Here is an 18,337-nt window from a genome sequence, read left to right as displayed (position 1 = left end):
CCCTTTGAGAACTGCAATGTTTTGCAACTATATGAAACATACAAATCTCTCTGAACCCGCTGTATTGCCCCTATGGATTCTCATTTGGTTCAAAAGTCGTCGATAAAGTGTCCGCCACGGGCGGCAATGTTCACTAAAGCTCTGACAGCGATGAGCACACGGCCCTTATGGATCTACATTGCCCATATACAAGCATAGAGCTGTGCTTTTGCTCGAAATTTTACTCACCGCAGTCAACCCTGCGACACTAGAAACATTCACGATGCTACCTGGAAAAGAAAGCAATTAGGATATGATTGGTCACTGATAATTTAAAGGGCAATGCTAGTCTTGGAAGATGTACATCATTGCTCTCAGTGCTCGTTATGGTCCACCCTCAACCAGGAACAATACTGCGGCCAAAATGATCGAAAACAGTGCCGCACAGGGCTTTGCGTCAAAGCACGGTAATTACAGTAATAAAAAAGCAATATTACTATTTTCATAATTGAGAGGATTTAGAATAGGTTGCCGAAGTGAACAGCAATAAGTACAATGCAAACTCTCGCCTCCAAGATATGGTTTGTGCATGGCGAACCAACAATGTCGCAAAGCGGTAGCGCATGGTTGAATACAAATAAAATGTCACCTTTAGTTAGACGCAAGTAGGGCACAGCATTTTTGATCATGCAGAGCGGACCGAGAAAGTTCGTCCGCCACACTCTATTAAAGTCTTCCATTGAGGCACTTTGAATGCATCCTAGCATGGGAATACCAGCATTGTTCACCTGCAATAAAAAGAACGCAGTAAAACGGCAACATTACAGCGTAAGGGTCACTGCACTGTTTCGTCGAAGATTACAGCAATAAAAGACGGAATCTTCAATGTCAATTCATAATGATCATTGTGCAGCTGCTGCGTTATTTGGTATATGCAGCCAACACGTTTATTTAAGTCCAAGGTTATTAGCGGCGATCTCAGTGATCACATTATAACACGGTGCTCAGGCGTAAGCATCGAAGTAACTACTGTAGAGTGTGCTCCTAGATTTTGCAGCTAACCTTCATCGACGAGTCATCATCGTGCTTTTATTAAAACGCGACGATGGACTCGCGATGTCCGATTGTTCATGCTTCGTGAGTGCTCTTGTTATTTTTAGGCAGACGGGCTTGTGCGCACGCTACGACATTCTGCTGGCGGTTAAAGGTAACGAGGGAATGAGAGGGCGGGTAGTCGATCCGATGCACGACGTTCAAACTTGATGTTATCACCGCCCCCGAGGTTGTACTCCTTGGGGACACAAGTTCGTCCCATAAATTATTTAGTTTATTCTTGTACTACGCATCCTTTCTACCTCTCAGCACACTGCCGCTACCACGTGAAAATGTGCATATGCTGGATCGTTGCCACAAAGCAGTAGATGTAATTATATTTAATTTTTTTTATTCGTTGCATGACAGTCACGTTAATTATGCAAAATAGAAGTGAGGCGTGCAGACAGGACACAAGAGTAGAGAAGTGGACAACACGAACGCCGATTCTCTTCTCTACTCGTGTCCTGTCTGCACGCCTCACTTCTATTTTGCATAATGAATCCTTACCAATTAGCTCAGCTTCCTGTCGTTCTAAGTCAGGTTAATGAGGTTTTACTGAAGGCATACGACTTTCCTGGTATTTCTTTTCTTCCACACTAACGTCCTTCCTCCTCTCTTTGCCCCTACACATCTTTTCCGACCACCATTCTACTCTGGCGAAGGTGTGCTTCTCGCAAAGCTTGTGGGCAATACACAACGTAGCCGGCTCTTAGAGGGTACTATGCGCAAATAGCGAAGACACCGTGAAAAATGCATACTCTTCGTATCGGTGCCCTTATTGTAAAAATGAACTGCCATTCTCAAGAAATGAACATACACACTGCCAAAGAAATCACTTCTCTGAGGATCAGCTATGTGCAGGAAATTTTGTAAAAAGGGAAAAAAATGTCTTTCACGACAGAGGTGGACGAAACTGCAAAAGCAACCATCGCGCCATTCTTTAGTGCACATGATTTACAGTTGTCGAAGACATTTTTCTGGAGTGAAAGTTCCGACAAAGTGACAGGAGAATTACAGTTGATTTCTTCGTCAGGACAAAGCTATTTCGGGCGCTACTAAGGACAATTAGTAATTCCCACATTTGCACTTGCTGAAGGATTTCAGCACAGTTTCATGCCTAGAACTATTATTCCTGATTGCAATTTCTTCCCAGCTAAAATTTTTGGTCCGCCAAATCTTGCTAGAGAAACTGTGAGAAACTGTGTAAGTCTTTCCAATATGCAATACTTGCTTTTCTTTTGTTTTTTTTTTACCTGCTCGTTGCTGTCCTCCACTTGGTTGCCGATGTTGTTATAGTTTTTTCATTCCAGCGTAAATTACTTATCTTTGATGTGTGCGCAATGCAGACTTTGAACTTTTGACTTGCTTTTATTAAGATTCTTTATAGGTATGTTCCGTTGGTTTATTCTTGGACAAAACTGCCCTTGTGTTGTAACTAGTCTCTCCCGGTTGGGCCTGAGCTATTCTGCGTAATAAATGTAAATAAACAAAAGCACAAAAAAAGCAAATTGGAGAAGGGGATTTCAAGACTGTTTCAAGAATACTCAAGACTGTTTCGTTAGATGCTTTACTTACCCCTGAGTCTTCAAAATAAGTACAAACTGAGAGAAGTGTTTTATACCACGATGAAGGTCCTTAAGTTGCCTAGGGTTTTTTTGCCAATGTACATTAAACTTACAGTCGAACCACATTCATGGAAACGAACTGTCTCTTTACCATAGTTGTTCCGAGATTTGCACCATCTTGCACTTCCTAAGAGACAGTGACAGCCTAAAGGTGGCTGCCTTCGCTATTAGCGGAGCACAGAACTCACGAGGATATCAATTTGTCCGAAGTGCTTCGCTGTTTTCTGCACCACTTCTGCGATGTCCTTTTCCACTGTTACATCACCGGGTACTACAAGCACCTGTGAAGTTTTAAAGCAAATTACTCATAATGTATAGTAATAGTAATGTAATAATGAAAACTGCACAGAGCTCGCGCAGAAGTGCGTCCCCGTCAGGTACCTAGAATAACCAGATTACACTGCAAAAAAGAACTATTACAATCAAAGCGCTCGATTTTTTTAAACATGTCATCATCATCATCACCATCATCATCATCATCATCATCTTCAGCCTGGTTACGCCCACTGCAGGGCAAAGGCCTCTCCCATACTTCTCCAACTACCCCGGTCATGTACTAATTGCGGCCATGTTGTCCCTGCAAACTTCTTAATCTCATCCACCCACCTAACTTTCTGCCGCCCTTTGCTACGCTTCCCTTCCCTTGGAATCCATTCCGTAACTCTTAATGACCATCAGTTATCTTAAAAATCGTACAACTGCGTAAAGTTAGAATAGCTGAAATTTTGTACGCACTTGTATCACGGTCGGGGCACTTGCTGTAAATATAGCCGGCCGCGCTGCTGAGCTTTAACACGCCTGTCTTTCGGGCTGCTATATTGTTCTTGCCATCAGTGCCATGCATGTTTCTTGAAATTACAAAACATTTGGGGGACTTGTTAGACTTCCACTTTCTTACACATTGACCGGATGCCCGAGTATGGGGGGTGACATAAGTTAAGTGTACTTCTCAGCTATCTGTGACAAATGAAACGTTTGCACCGACCTAATTGCTCATACGCACGTGCTCGCATTTTTTACTACGTGACAGTGAAACCTTTTCTCAGTTTACTGTTTCTATCACGCGCTCGTATGATAACCTTGTCGTTTAAACTTCAGTGCATGTGCTGTTGGCGCTTTGTTTGCGTGACCGCAATATCCAAGGTAACCGCATAACTGCGTACGTTCATGATAACAGAATATTTGTTGGCGTTTGTATCGCGATGTGGTAATCTGCTGCCCGTGATCGGCGGTCGCGCTGCTGAATTTAACCACGCATGTGATTAAGGCTGGCAATATTTTCGGCTAACAGCGTTGCGCACGTTGTCGTAATAACGAAACCTTTGGGCGATTGGTTAGACTTCTGCTTATTTACACGTGAACGGATGTATGGGAGTATGGCGGTAAGGTCAACTTCATGTCTCACCTCTATAACGACAAAACGTGTGCGCTGATTGGCTTGTCCGTACGTGGTAAATTTTTTATAATGAAAGTTTGTCGCAGTTGACTCTGTCGCGGGCTCGTAGGGATTACCCGTGTCGCTTAAGCTTCGTCTGCCACTGCCGCTTGTTTGCGTAACGATCGCGATAGCAATCGCCAAAACTGCGTAAGGATGGATTCAGTGAATATCCTTTATTTATCTATTTTAATAATCAGAATGTCACGTAGGCCTTTACAAAGATGAGTGGGATTGTATACAATAAACAGATATCGTGTTTTGGAAGCATGATGGAACAGATTTTCCCTCTCCTTGGAATGAAAGAATAAATGTGCATGTTGGTACGCGAACTTGGGACGTCAAATAAAAGTGTAAGCATCTGTATCACGGCCGGAGAATTTGCTGCATATGATGGTTAATTGGCCGGCCGCACTGCTGAGCATTACCACGCTTGTCTTTACGGCTGGTATATTTGTGCCCAGCAGTGACATGCATATTTTTCGAAATAGCGATACCTTTGGCCGGCTAATTAGGCTGCTGCCCATACGCATGCGGTCAGATGCATACTGTTATGGTGGTAATAAGTTCAAGCATAAGTCAAAGCTTCCTGTAACCATCGAAACATTTGCGCTACGTGACTATAGCTCGTTCGCACGTCGTGGTATTATTTAATCTTAGTTATTGGGAACGTTTGTCGATCTTTTTTGACTGCTAAAGTTGTGTCACGCACCCGCCCTCACTGATTAACCCTGTTGCTTCAGCGTCGTCTGCGTTTGAATTTTCTTTGCGTAACCGCGATTGCGGTTACGCAAATGGCGTACGGTTGCAATAGCCAAATATTTGTGGGCATTTGTTTTGCGATCACAGTGCTTGTTACACGTGATGGTTGACCCGCCATAATGTACATACAAGACGCACAAGACTGCACCGACTAAACCCGTCACTTCAACTCAGACCTCCAGCCGGTGTGCACCGGCGTGAAGCGTCTCTTCTGTGTCGGTTATGGCTTGGAGTGGCCTTCACGAATGCCTACTCAGCACTAATTGGAATGGCCGATAGTCCTGCATGTGATGTTTGCGCATGCGAGGAGAACATTGACCACATATTGTGCCATTGTCCTCAATTTCAAGCCCAAAGACAGTATTTGTCCGACACATTGAGGAAACTAGACGATCGTCCTCTGAGTGAACAGACAATATTAGAGCACCGTCCCGACCGATCATCGGCTCAGAAGGCAGTGAAGGCACTTTTGTGTTTTCTCAGAACTTCTGGTTTGCTCGAGCGACTTTAACTGAAGTGCTGTCCGTACGCGTACCTACACCTTCTCTCTCCCTTCTTTCTCTTCCCCTTCTCCCTTCCCCCAGTGTAGGGTAGCCAACCAGACTATTGACTGGTTAACATCCCTGCCTTCCTGTATTCTTCTCTCTCTTGACCCGCCAAGCTGCTGAATTCTCACGTTACATATAGGCTGATGTATTGTCGTTGCAAAGAATGTCGTACAGTTGCGTTTCTGGAAATAAAAAAAAAAACTTTAGGGCGATTGTGAAAATGCTGCTTATTTACACGTTCTCGCGTGTACGCTAGTGTGATGGTGAGGTCAAGCTTACGCCTCAGGTGTCTGTTACGATCGAGACGTTTACGCTTCTTATTAGATTATTGCTATTTGGCACGTTGTCGCAGTTCTAGTAATGGAGTCCGGGCCACGGCGCCCGCATTTCAATGGGCGCGAAATGCGAAGACACCCGCGTAATTAGATTTAGGTGCATGTTAAGAAATCCAGGTGGTCCAAATTATTCCGGAGTCCCAGCACTATGCTGTGCCTCATAATCAGCTTGTGATTTTGGCACCTAAAACCTCATATTTGACCTTTTTTAGTAATGAATAACGTTTGTTTCTGTCCACGGGTAATTGGATATATTTTGTTATGATTTGCCGTGTCGCTTAAGCTTCCTCTACAGTTTGAGTTTTTTTTGTGTGTGTGTGTAACCGCGATTGCGAGAGCAATCGTAAAACCGCGGAAGGGCCGAATAAGGGAACTATTGTAAGCATTTGTATTTCTTGGCAGCACCTCTCACACAGGGCGGTTGCCCAACCGTGCTGCTTCCGTTTTCATTACGCTCGCATTTGCTTTCATTTGGGCCAGTGTATGCTTACATATGTGCTCGACGCGCTGAGAAAGATTACGGAACTGTTGCATCCCCATATTGGCATTGCATTCTTAGGGAAGCTATATATCGACATTTGCCTGATTTTTACGTTATTACGAGCGGCGCAGTGGGTTGTGACTTTGTGAGCGCTGTTCCTACGCAGCTGTTCTGTCGAAGGTAGCGTAAACTAGGCTTTGGAAACACATTCTAGCTGGGAGGAACATGAAGCGATCGCTTGTCGCTGCCGCCTTGCTTCTTCACGCAAGCGTTCCTATAGCGAGTTTACCGTCAGTGAAGTGTGTTCATGTTTGGCTTTGGGCACGACATCAAGTTTATTGATTTAACAAGGAAGCGAAGGTTTACTGTAATGTACACTGGCGATGACACGTACATCTGTTTAATCATTGCTGCCAGGTAATTCGCTATCGCAAACACTGCTTCGCTTTTCGGGCGAAACTGCGACATCTTTTACTGTTATCAGCTCGTTTGACAAAGCTGTGCTGACCTAGTGACTAGGAGAATGCACAGAGTTGAAATTACTACTTCTTTTCTTATGACTGTAGCTCAGCAAGTTTGTATAATGCCACAAAGAATATTTCCAATATTCAAGCACTTGTGCGGGAAGAAATTGCAAGCCTTGGCATCGCTACCGCCTGCTCTGTCTCTCGACCAGATTCGGCGGCCATTCTCACGTCCACAACCTGTAATGACCAGTATTTCGCTCCCATACCATGCAATCTTGTTGAATGGCGAACCCCAGACGACAAACCGATCTGCTTGCGCTGCCACCGCGTTGGTGATGTATCCCGCCACTGCCGCACCACCTGGATGTTGCCGTACTGTAGCTCATTTCCTGCTCCAGGCCCATACGTACACGCTCGCCATTAGTCACCTCGCCGTCTGTACCCCACTTCTGATGGCCCCGGCAGCCGCTCCTCCGTGCGATCGACGTCGCCTCATCGCCGTCGCTCCCCGTCACCCCAACCTCGTCGCTATTCCTCTCCAAACCGAAGGACGGAAACTAGGCCAAGCCACTCTTGGAGATAGTGCTGCATCACGTTCGTCCTGTTCAAATCCTCCTTTGACGCTTCTATACAACACGAACCTAATTGAATTAGACGTAGATGGTGTTCCGTTAACGGCAATAATTGATGCTGGAGTCCTAGTGTCCATAATGAGCGCCAACGTATGTCGTCGCCTCAAAAAAGTTCTTACGCCTGCCATCACTCGAGCCATACACATCACTGGAGCATAAGTGTACTGCAGTCGCCGAGCACTTGCGCTTCCAATGCAGTTTCCCAGGCTGCCTTAGCTCTTCGTCTTGCACACCTTCATCTCGGGTCTTGACAGTCTTACCCAGGACCTGGCTACGAAAAGCACCATTGGAGACTGATTTTTCACCCGGTTCCTCTTGCTCCTGTGGTTGCCGTCTCGTCGTGATGGCTTATTATAAAAAAAAACTGTTGCAACAACTTTCTGATGTCATGCACGAGGTTTGCTGCTACCGATGCGGGTGCATTGTTGGTTCAACCAAAAACTGACATTTTTAGCGTTGGTCATTTCAAGCCCTAGCTGCCACCTTCAGTACATCTCCATAGGTCCCTCTAACATGGCGCTTCAAGAAGGCATGCGCACTGAAACGAGGAGGAAGAAGTTATGTGTCATCAGCTGACGGGCAGCGGTGCCATGTTTTGAGGAGTTCAACGTTCCCTGTTGATCGTGTTACTTAAGCCTATGTACAAAAGTAGCGCGAGCTTTTGGCTCGTAAGAATACATCACACGTGCAACGCGCGGATTTCGTGGCCGCGCCGCTACATCGCGCAACGTGTTCGCTTAGAAACGCAAGAGAGGATCCCGGCTGCATTGTGCATTATGCATAACGGTGCTTTGCGGTGGCAATACGATGTGCGGCTGCATTTCTTCAATGTTGATCACACTGACGGCAGCATTCATTAGGAGAGGGGTTTGGGCAGAATTCTGAAATATTGATCTTAACAGGAATAGGAGCTACCCACGTTTTCACTCTGATCCACGCCACCTTCTTCCTGTCTCTTCACGTTGTCCTTATGAATTATCAGTTTCAGCGCAGTTCTTTCTCCCCCACAAGTCTCATCGTCTTCTAGGTTTCCACCCAGTGGCACACTAGTAATTGAATCGACTGATTACGTAGTACTCTTTTGAATGACACGGCTGTGCAAACGTTATGGCTTAAGAGCATATGACTTGTAGTCTTGAGACTATTTTCAGTAGCAGAGAGACATACTTCTTCTAGTACGACGTCCTTGTGGCAATTTGTTCCGGATAAGTGTTGGGCTCACTCAATGCTGGCTGTAAGTTAGGGTTTATTGTTTTCCTGTGTTGCTTTTGAACATTGCGAAGGATTCTGTCGATTGGTTAGTCTATGCTGAGCTAATGCTAGAGGCCCTCAATGCTTTACGCTGTATGATATGCCCTGTGTTGCTGCACAGGTCAACGTCCATTAAAACTGTGTAATAATGAAATACAGTCCTGAAAATTTCGCCTGAACGTTTTTTTAGATTGTTTTCTGGCTAGTTATTGCAATCATGAATTAACTAACAATGGTGAAATTTGGCCCAATTCGTCAGACTCCTGTTAGCCGGAGTTTTCTATTTCTTCTTCGTTAAAATTATTGGAGATGGTATACGCCTGGTGCGCTTTTGTAATAAATGGGACATAACAATGGGCATTGATCATCGCTTTTTTAGGTTTCATCGGTTCGATTTGTTTCTGTGAAATCTACCATCGCAATTTATAGTCGCGCTAAGCTCGAGGATTAGTGGGGTTTGCCGTATTTTGACCCTCAATTTCAAAACCTGGTGTAAAACACCTTCAGCTCTCCACCTACGGCTACTTGCCTTGTCTCTAGGAAGTCCCTGTGCGCAGCAATCTTCTGCCACTCTCTCCAGGTTCTCCATGCTCCGCGCAGTCAGGGAGAGCCAGCAGCCGAGGGAGGCGAAATGCTTAGCCGTGCATTCGCCGATGCCCGCCGAGGCACCTGTCGCAAGAAATGGGAGCTTACACTCTGAGAAAAAAAATGGCTGTGGCTTAGCTAAGGTTAAGCCCAGGATGCGAAGCATACTAGCCTTTATTTTAGTTGTTGAACCACTGTTTAGCCTGGTGAACTGCTGTTGCTTGGCTATATTTGGTTCGGCTAGACGAAGAAACAACTCATGCAGGCGAGCGCACGAGCTGAGACCCGGCTATGTAGCTACGCGGCAGCAAGCGAGCGCACGAGTTGAGCCTCCGCTTTTGCAGCTGTTATGGCGTCATATGGTAGCTACGCGGCCGCGCGCGGCGCAGCAAGGAAGAGCGTGGTTGTGCGGCTAGTATGCTTCGCATAAAAATTAACTTAAATATTTATTGAATAAATGCTCTAGAAGAGACGATGCACTTTATATGCACTTCATATGCAAATTATGCACGTCATATTGTGTGTGGGATCGCCTTTCATAGCCGACGGTGCTACTAAAGGGATGCAGCCGCGCCATTCCTTCATGATAAAGAAAGATATACTAAACTACAGCCAACGTTTCACTTATTTGCACCAAGGCTAAATCTCAGTAGTCATAGATCTTGAAGAGCGTGAACTGCAAGTGAATCAGGGACAAGCCGTAGGAAATTCGTAATGTAATGTTTCTCTTTCTCTTGAATCTTCACAGTGGTTACAAATGCTTCTAGAAATTTTCATAAATATGGTTAAATGGCTGAGTAGTCGGCTCTCTCAGCGTATTTCCGACTCTATCGAGGTCATGAAAACATCATTAATATTTATGGGTTTAGAATATTACCATGAATTTTTTTGGGTGCTCACCAGAACCTGTTCATATTGCCTTGTTTTTTACGTAGTGGCACGTCAATATATTTTTATGTGGGCCTGTGGGGGCTTCAAAATTAACCCAGGAAACCGCGGTTACCAGACTTATGCGGCCAGGATGCACCCTGTCACGGTACATGCCGCGTAGCCACGATCTACGCGACCACTTTCGCCTGTTTTCTTGGGAATGTGCACAGACTGTTGAAGAGGGAACGGTATTCTTGAGGAACGATTAACAGTCTTAAACAATAAAAAAATAAAATGCTTATTTGTCGACGCGAACAGGCTGAAGCTAATGGGATAAAGAGATCGTTTGCATTTCTGAATTATTAAAGAGATTCACTTTTCCAAAGAGGAAAATGAAATAAGACTATACTAACTGCTTTGTGTAGTTTCATAAAAACCTGCCATTATCAAGTGAAACAGATGCTTCACAGAATGTACGGGCCCTGAATATAGTATTCGGGTTTAGCACATGTGCTGGCGTTTGATTGTACAGTGCCTAATGCTCAGAGTGGTTTGTTAGGGATTTCGATTTCGGGATTAAAGCTGTTCATCGACAGCCCATGTTGGGACTTGTGATTGCATGTAGCACAGAGGTTTAGCGTTAAAAGCTGCGCTCCCGTTTGCCGCACAGTTGCGATGCTGCAACAGCCGTTTAAAATTGCCTGATTATTCACGGTAACATCATCAATAGTATTTGTATGCGTAATCTGTTTTGGGAAGGCGTTCCGAGTCACAGATGTATTTAATAGCCACTCATTCCCGCGACAAGTCGAGGTTGGCCGCTTCCTACACGCATTACACAAATTCACTTTAATATCGCTTCAGTGCCGCCATTACCTGAATACTGTGTTGCTCGCACTAGGTCAATGTGATCGTCTGGTGAACTAAACTACACACAAAGGATCCCTGCCGTGGAGCCATAGTATAGTGAGTGATCTGCGATGGTTTTCGCGGGTACATTGGAAAATACCGTCCTTGAAAACACAAAAACGAACTCGCTATTCTGAAGCAACAGTCACTGGAATTCCGCCAACACTGAGGCCGCTTAAATAGTTGGGCGTCTGCGTTGTCGATACTAACAGCCTTCTAGACAGTCTATCGCTGTCTATGAGGAATAACTTTACCTTTACATAATTAAACACACCACAAGCGCCGTGTGCAGCGAAGGTTAAGGGCTTACCACGGACAGGAGCCGGAATTCCTGATAGCTTGAATGAAACTTTTGGGCAGCGGTTGTAGAAACTGGACGTCAACTAGGAAACTATTATCACTGCTACAGACTGGTGCTGTCGAGCAAGGGGTTTCTGCATGCACCATTCTTCTGTGCCGGAAGACTCACATGGCAATCGTCACTTTGTGCGGGCTTTAGCATTCTGTGCCGCGCACGTGCTGCATTTCTGCCCTAGGACACCACTAGGTCTGCGCCAGCTTATTCGAAGGGAATATGAGGGAGCCACCAACGCATCCGGACACTTTTTGGGCAGAGGTCGTAGGAACTGGACGCCTACTAAGAATCGGTTCGCTCCACTACAGGTTGGTTTTGATAATATTAGTTTCGTCCATGTTGTGTACTCGCCTGCAGCTGCTGCTTATAAGTGTTGCCTTGTGGTGTTGCTTGCTGAGCAATATGCCTACTAATACTCAACCGACCAAGAAAATTGAGCAGCTTGAGTCCCTACTTCATGCTAAACTCCATAACCTTGTTGGTGATCTTGTGTCTAAAATTTCCAAGAAACTAGAAGATCAGGCTCTTGGTATACCTGGTTCGCTTGTTGACAATGTGCGTTTTATGAGTGAGCAATACGATTCAGTACGCTCGTCTGTTGATGAGTTGTTCAATTCAAAGACAACACTGAGGGCCGAAACGAACAGCTATCCAAGATGATTGAAGATGTGGAGCAATACAGAAGGCTGAATAACGTCGAAATCAAAGCCGTCCCTTGTACACAAGTTGGGGATTGCGCCTTTATATTGAAAGCTATTCGAGAAGTAATTGAATGCCCTGTTCCATCGACTGACGTTGATGCTGTTCACCGTGTGGCCAGTAATACAGCTGAAAAAAAGCATCGTTGTGCGGTTCTGTTTGCGCGAAAAGAAAAAAAAGATTCCTTCGCAACGCGCGTAAAGTGCGTTTGCATACGTTCCAGATCGGGATGTCTGGAAGTAATGATAGCCCTGTTTTTGTCAACGAGCATTTTACTATGACCAATGAAAAGCTGTTTACCGAACCGCTTGCTCTAAAAAAAAAGAAAAGAAATAGTATTTACTCTGGACTGAGAATTGTCATATTAAGGCCCGTAAGTTTGATAACAGCAGGGTCTTTAGGATAAATGCAGAATCTGAACTTCGCGCATTCACTTGACGCTGATTTCTGCAATTTATCTGTTCTATATCGTGGTCTTTGTTTTATATCATCATGGCACGGCTTTCACCTGAGAAAGCAAAATCGTTGCTCTCCAATTCTACCTGTTCGTTACAGCACATCAACGCGCGTAGTTTGTGCAAAAACCATGACAGCCTTACTGCCTTCTCTGAATTGCTCTGTCATTTTTCTCATTCCTGTGTATTACTGAAACGTGGTTAGGCTCTTGTTGTTGCAATCTGTATAGTTTTCGGTTGCACAATTCAAAATATTGTCACCGTGATTCTGGTCGCTACGACGGCTCGGCTTATATTTATGTTGCCTAAATTTAAGTATAAGCGTCGGTTTGACTTGTTTTTAAAAGTTTTGAACTGTGACTCCGTGTGGATTGAACTTAATGATTCCCTTTCTTGCAATCTGAACAATTTTATCATTGCATGCATTTACCGTTCCCCATCTTCCCCTATCCCGGATTTTTTATGCAATTTTGCCGCCCTACTCAATATAATTTGTGCTGAAAACAAAAAAAAAAGTTTTACTGGTTCGTGATATCAATATAAATTCATTGGAAACATATAACAGCCCAATAGCATATAATGATTGCATTCTCGGTTTCGGGCTTCAGTCACTAATTTCATCCCCTACGCGATATTTACCCAATGAAAATGCTACTATTCTTGACCACGATTTAAGCAATATCACACCAACCCCACGCGCAGGTGTCATTGATGTCCTTATCACTGACCATATTCCCATACTCGCAACTTTTGCCGCAAAACTACCCAACTATAACACGCGCCATTTTTCTTCTAGGTTAAATGACAACTTTATCAAGCTTAGTACGACAGAAAGCTATGCTAGTTGGTAAGAGTTCATAATGCGAAAAAGGCTAAGGCGTGCAGACAGAGACACAAGAGCAGAGAACTGGACAACACGAACGCCGACTATCAGCTGAAGGAAGCACTGAGGCGAAAAACGAAAGAAGACACAAAACTCATCTGCGCATGCTCTGGAATGGTAGCACCACTTGTCAGTCGGGTACAAGTCCCGGTCTACGTGAGGGATAGCTGTTAAGGCAATTTATCTCTTCCTTATGTAAGGTAACTGAAGGCTGACTCACGCACGCACTTCCACCATTATTGATATGGTTGATATACCATGCCTCGACGATAAGACGAGTATCTTCATTCCTATGCCTGCACAATATCGCGCCTTCATCTAACTCAGGTGTGCAGTTACAGCCTTGGCAGTCTTGGCAATGCAAGAACAGATAAGAAGGCGATCCACCAGTTAACGACCTTTTATGTTCCATTAGCCTCAGATTGATACACCTCCCCGTTCGCGCCACGTTGAAATGGCCACAGCTAAAGGGAACTATATGCACTACACACATGGTTGTTCTTGATGTGCTTCACTCGACAAAGATCTGTTTTTTTTTGCCATTCATCTGCTCCTTTTTCCTCTGGACGGCAGTGCATTTTTTACCAATCTTATTGCGAGCAGTGAAAACAACATTAGTCGATAGTAGATAAGCAGATATGGCGGTAATGTTTATACATGCTTTTATCCATGAATGTACGTCTTGTGTATTGATACGTGCTACTCGAACATGATGTCGAACTTTGCATTTAATGAGACATACCCATAGGCGGCCATTGTCTGATCTGACGACGACGATTTGTCTTGCTTGATGTTTGTGGGCTGCCACTTTGGCTAGCGCTTACTACTCTTTTAACTACACCCTGCAAATAGCTTCGCTTGCGTGCTTCCACGTAAGATTTGTTTGATGGAAGTGCGGCACCCCTCATCTCACGACGGAGTTTCGCTGCGCAGTATACCGTGAGTCTACCGCCATCACGCCAACTCTAATTTTGGTGAACGTCATAGTTTACCAAGAAAGCCCCTCGCGTCTGGTTTTCCAGCCACGAGGATGATCACGCCGAGTATACCATAAATATTATCACTAAGTGCAAACAAGGAAGGATGGAAAGGAACAGGGGAAGCGCGACCCTCCCCAGAGACACCGGAAGCATGCCCTTCCTTCCTTCCTTGTTTGCACCAAACAATTATGTTTATTGTCTACTCAGGAATATGAACTGACTATACCAGCAACATGTACTTGTTAAGGAAGATCTCACCGGCTGGAGCACGTTCCAGCAGCAGTTATACGTCCTTTTCAGCAACACGTTTGGTCGCCAGGTTTACTGTACGTACTAAAACGTCAACTGGAACTTGCTTCTGATGCATACAGGACGTCCTCACTTCTTGAAGCTTACCAGAAAATGTTCGAGGTTGACAATCGCACCAACATTTGGAAGGCCAAGCTGACGACGCATTCAGTCTGCTCGTCTTCACCAACGTGACTACCATTGACAGTGTCATTAAAGAGCACCGTTGTCTACAGCAAGCGCCATGCCGGCAAATCTCACTTCAATACGACCGTCTGCCAAACTCCACTCTAACATTGTCCTGCGATGCAACTCCTTTTCAATCATCCACATCAAACGACATCACGCGCATCGTCAGCCGAGAACTCCAGGCCACATTTGTGGATTCTTATAAACCCACCGTATCAGACGCATTGAAGCCGACTGTTTCTTTCATTCAGACTGTTGTTCGCGAGAAATTTCAAGCGTTGGCCTCTGCTCTTCGGTTTCTGCCACGAAAACTCCTCACGCCGCCATAGTCTCCGCGGAACGTACGTCTTTTTCGTTCCAAAAACTCATCGAAATGGAGGACAGCGCATCATCAACTTACCTCTTCCGCTGCAGCCGAGCTGAACACGTTGTTCGCTATTGCCGCACCCAGTGGCGCTTTCAGTCCGTTTGCCAATTTCCCACCTACTCTGGTTCCTTCCATACTGCAAACCCTTTTTAGGTAAAAACTTCCGTGTTCACCAGCCGTTCTAGATGGCAACTACTACGTGACACCTCTTACTAACGTCGTAGTCACGAACCGTGTGGACGCATCCTACACGGTCCTGAGAATTACGGCTAACAAAACCTGCTTTCCACTGACGAATTTCAGTTTCATTAAGCAAATACTTCCAAAGATGCATTCCGCGGCCCACCTTTGTTGCCTGCAAGTCTTTGATCTAAAGATGTTGTACTATGACGTGTCCTCATAGAGGAACACCTACGCCAACAACTTATGCCACCATCGAAAATAGCTGCATGATCTTCATTGACTTTGCGCCTGAGCAGGGCGAAGCGCTTGGACGTATTCTCAAGGTGTATCCAGAGATTTTGACTTTTCTAATCAGCTTTCTGTCCAGGCCTATATAGTCGCACATCGCATACACACAGGCGATGCCCGCCCTGTTTCGCACCGCCCCTATCAATTGTCTGCGTCTGAGCAAAGCGTCATAAAGCAGAAAGTTAACACACGTTGCGAACAACGTTATGGAAGCATCCTCTATTCACTGTGCGTCTCCTATTGTTTTAGTTAAGAATAAGAAGAGATATTGGCGCTTTTGTGTGGACTATTGCCTCCTCAATATTATTACGAAGAAAGGCGCTTACCCGTTACCGCTAAGTAATGATGACCTTAAGTATGTGTATGGGGTGGCTTACTTCTGTTCTATCGATCGTCGATCTGAAAATTAGGAATATGCTGTGAACACATTGCACAAGAAGAAAAGGGTTTCATACCTCCCGATGGGATTTTTAAGCTCAAGGTCACGCCGTTCGTTTCCGCCACATTCGAGCGAATGGTGGGCTCTCTACTTCAAGGCCTAAAGTGGTATGGATGCTGGCATTATTTAGACAACGTCATTGCGTTTTCGCCTACGTTTGATACACCCCTCGGACACCAGTAGGCGATTCACGACGTTTTGCGCCGCGGAGACGACGACGAAGTGTCTTGATACAACGCTGTTCTTTCTAGCTCCGGTTTATTTCTGTGAAAACCTAAGTTCATCTGCTGGTCCTCGCTCTCTGCTCGGTCGTGATGGGAGTGGACGACCCTGCACGACTGGCGGCGACGGCGGCGTCAGCGGCGGCCGCCTCCAGGAAGCGGATCGGTCAGCAGAGCGACACCGACAGCGAGGACACCCATGTCTACTCTCTCAGCAGTGAGGACACTTCTGATGACGACTTCCAGCTTGTGCAGAGACGCAGAGCGAAGAGAAGGAACACAAAGACGTCCTCATCGTCAAGCACGCGAGGAGTGGGACAGACGCAGAGGCCGGACGCCAACACCATCATATTTGTGCCCCTGCTTCCCACCGTCAACATGAAGCTAATTAACAGGCAATCTGTGTCGATGTCACTGGAAGCCCTGGCGCCAAATTAAATATCGGACATTCAAGTGAACACCCGAAAAAATCTACTGGCGCTTGATGTCCAGCATGCGGCTGCTTTGACCACTCTACGCAGCGTACCGGACCTCGACGGCATTCAGGTGCGCTCTTACATCCCTCTGGGATCTGACGTAGTCACTGGCGTTATCTAGGACGTGGACGTCGCCATCCTTAATAATGATTTGCCGATTCTTATCAAGCCAGCCAATGATGAGGTCTTCGTTGATGTTAAGTGGTTAGGCAGTTCACGCGGCGTGAAAATAGCATTCAAGGGTAAATATGTACCCTCGCATGTGAAGGTGGGACACTTCAGACATGCAGTGCGTCCTTTCATTGCAAACATCTTCAGTGCCGCAAATGCATGAAACTGGGACACGTGAGCAGCGTCTGCGAAAATCAGGCAGCATGCCCCCGCTGCGGAGAGCCCCACGCTGCAGATAAATGTGGCGCGACAGTGTTCAAACTGTGGAGGATCATATGAAGCTTCATCGAAGAAATGCCCACATGTTAAGAAGGGAATGGCCATCTTGGAAGAGATGGCAAGAGATCATGCATCTCATCGCGAAGCCGCCGATAAAATCAGGAAGCGACGTTCACGTCGTCGGCGCTCCTCAAGGAAGGCGCATGCCACTTCCTACAACACCACCTTCTCCTCCACCGCCCAGGCAAGACGATGTGGAAAGGACCGCGAAGAGCAAGTCCACTGAGAAGACCACATCTGCCGAACCTTGGCCGGCTCTACCGAAACGACAGCATTCACTAACAGAATTACAGCAAACTTTCGCTGGACAACCCCCGACGTCTGCTGTCGGCGATTTGTGCGACCAAGACAGGCAGGTGGCTGATACGCTGCAATCGGTAATTAATACAATGCCCATTATACTGAACAAGCTGCAAACACCAGCAGCTCGAAGCGCTCTGCAAATACTGGATGCACTAAATCTAGTGCTTGCTAGCATCGTTTAAGCATCATGGCTCGACCAATAGTCCCCTTCCGCAATGAACTTAAAAGTGCGTCGATCTTTTAGTGGAATGCCAGGGGTCTAAGGACCCGCATATCAGAGTTTTTCCAATTCGTTTTCACAAGTCGCTTCCCCATACTGGTCATTTGCGAACCAAATACATCAACTCCAATCAGACTGTCCGGTTATGAATCTTTCGCCTCGTCCACATGCGGTGCGACCACGAAAGTGATCATCTACATCCGCATGGACTTAACATATGTCGATAACGCGATAGAGCTTCATGACGACAACGAATATGTCTGCCTAAATTTCCAAACGAAGAATGCGTCATTTACACTATTTGGAGCCTACATATCTCCAGCGGGTCACTTTGACGTCTAACGACTTAAGAAAATATTACTAATGAACAATGGCCCCTAGGTTATCACAGGTGACTTCACCGCGCATCACCAGCTATGGGGAAGCACTAAAATTGACTCCAAGGGCAGGAGTCTTGCTTCCTTTGCTGCCGACCTTGATTTGCGCTATGTGAATGACGGCAGCCCTGCATTTTTGCGAGGCACGACCTATAGTAGCTGCTTGGACTTAACTTTGGTGTCACGGCGC

The 18,337-nt window shown here is 45.7% G+C and overlaps 1 protein-coding gene across 2 annotated transcripts in view; it reads right to left on the bottom strand.

Moving 5' to 3' along the window:
• Positions 1-11,592, bottom strand: part of LOC135900992 (meso-2,3-butanediol dehydrogenase-like) — a 54,115-nt gene extending 42,523 nt beyond the window's left edge. The window contains exons 1-5 of one of the 2 annotated variants that reach the window (XM_065430617.1): positions 11,285-11,592; positions 9,140-9,279; positions 2,888-2,980; positions 629-767; positions 229-269 (exon numbers count right to left, since the gene is read on the bottom strand). In XM_065430617.1, coding sequence (XP_065286689.1) covers positions 229-269; positions 629-767; positions 2,888-2,980; positions 9,140-9,199 — 333 coding nt within the window. In that variant the 5' untranslated portion in view covers positions 9,200-9,279; positions 11,285-11,592. The remainder of the gene's footprint in view (positions 1-228; positions 270-628; positions 768-2,887; positions 2,981-9,139; positions 9,280-11,284) is intronic. The other variant, XM_070532963.1, reaches the window with a different exon arrangement.
• Positions 11,593-18,337: the final 6,745 nt, after the last annotated feature.

Source organism: Dermacentor albipictus, chromosome 2 (assembly GCF_038994185.2).
Source record: "Dermacentor albipictus isolate Rhodes 1998 colony chromosome 2, USDA_Dalb.pri_finalv2, whole genome shotgun sequence".
NCBI classification, from domain to species: domain Eukaryota; kingdom Metazoa; phylum Arthropoda; class Arachnida; order Ixodida; family Ixodidae; genus Dermacentor; species Dermacentor albipictus.
The sequence above is the reverse complement of the archived record's forward strand: the minus strand, read 5'-3'. Positions and strand labels throughout refer to the sequence as shown.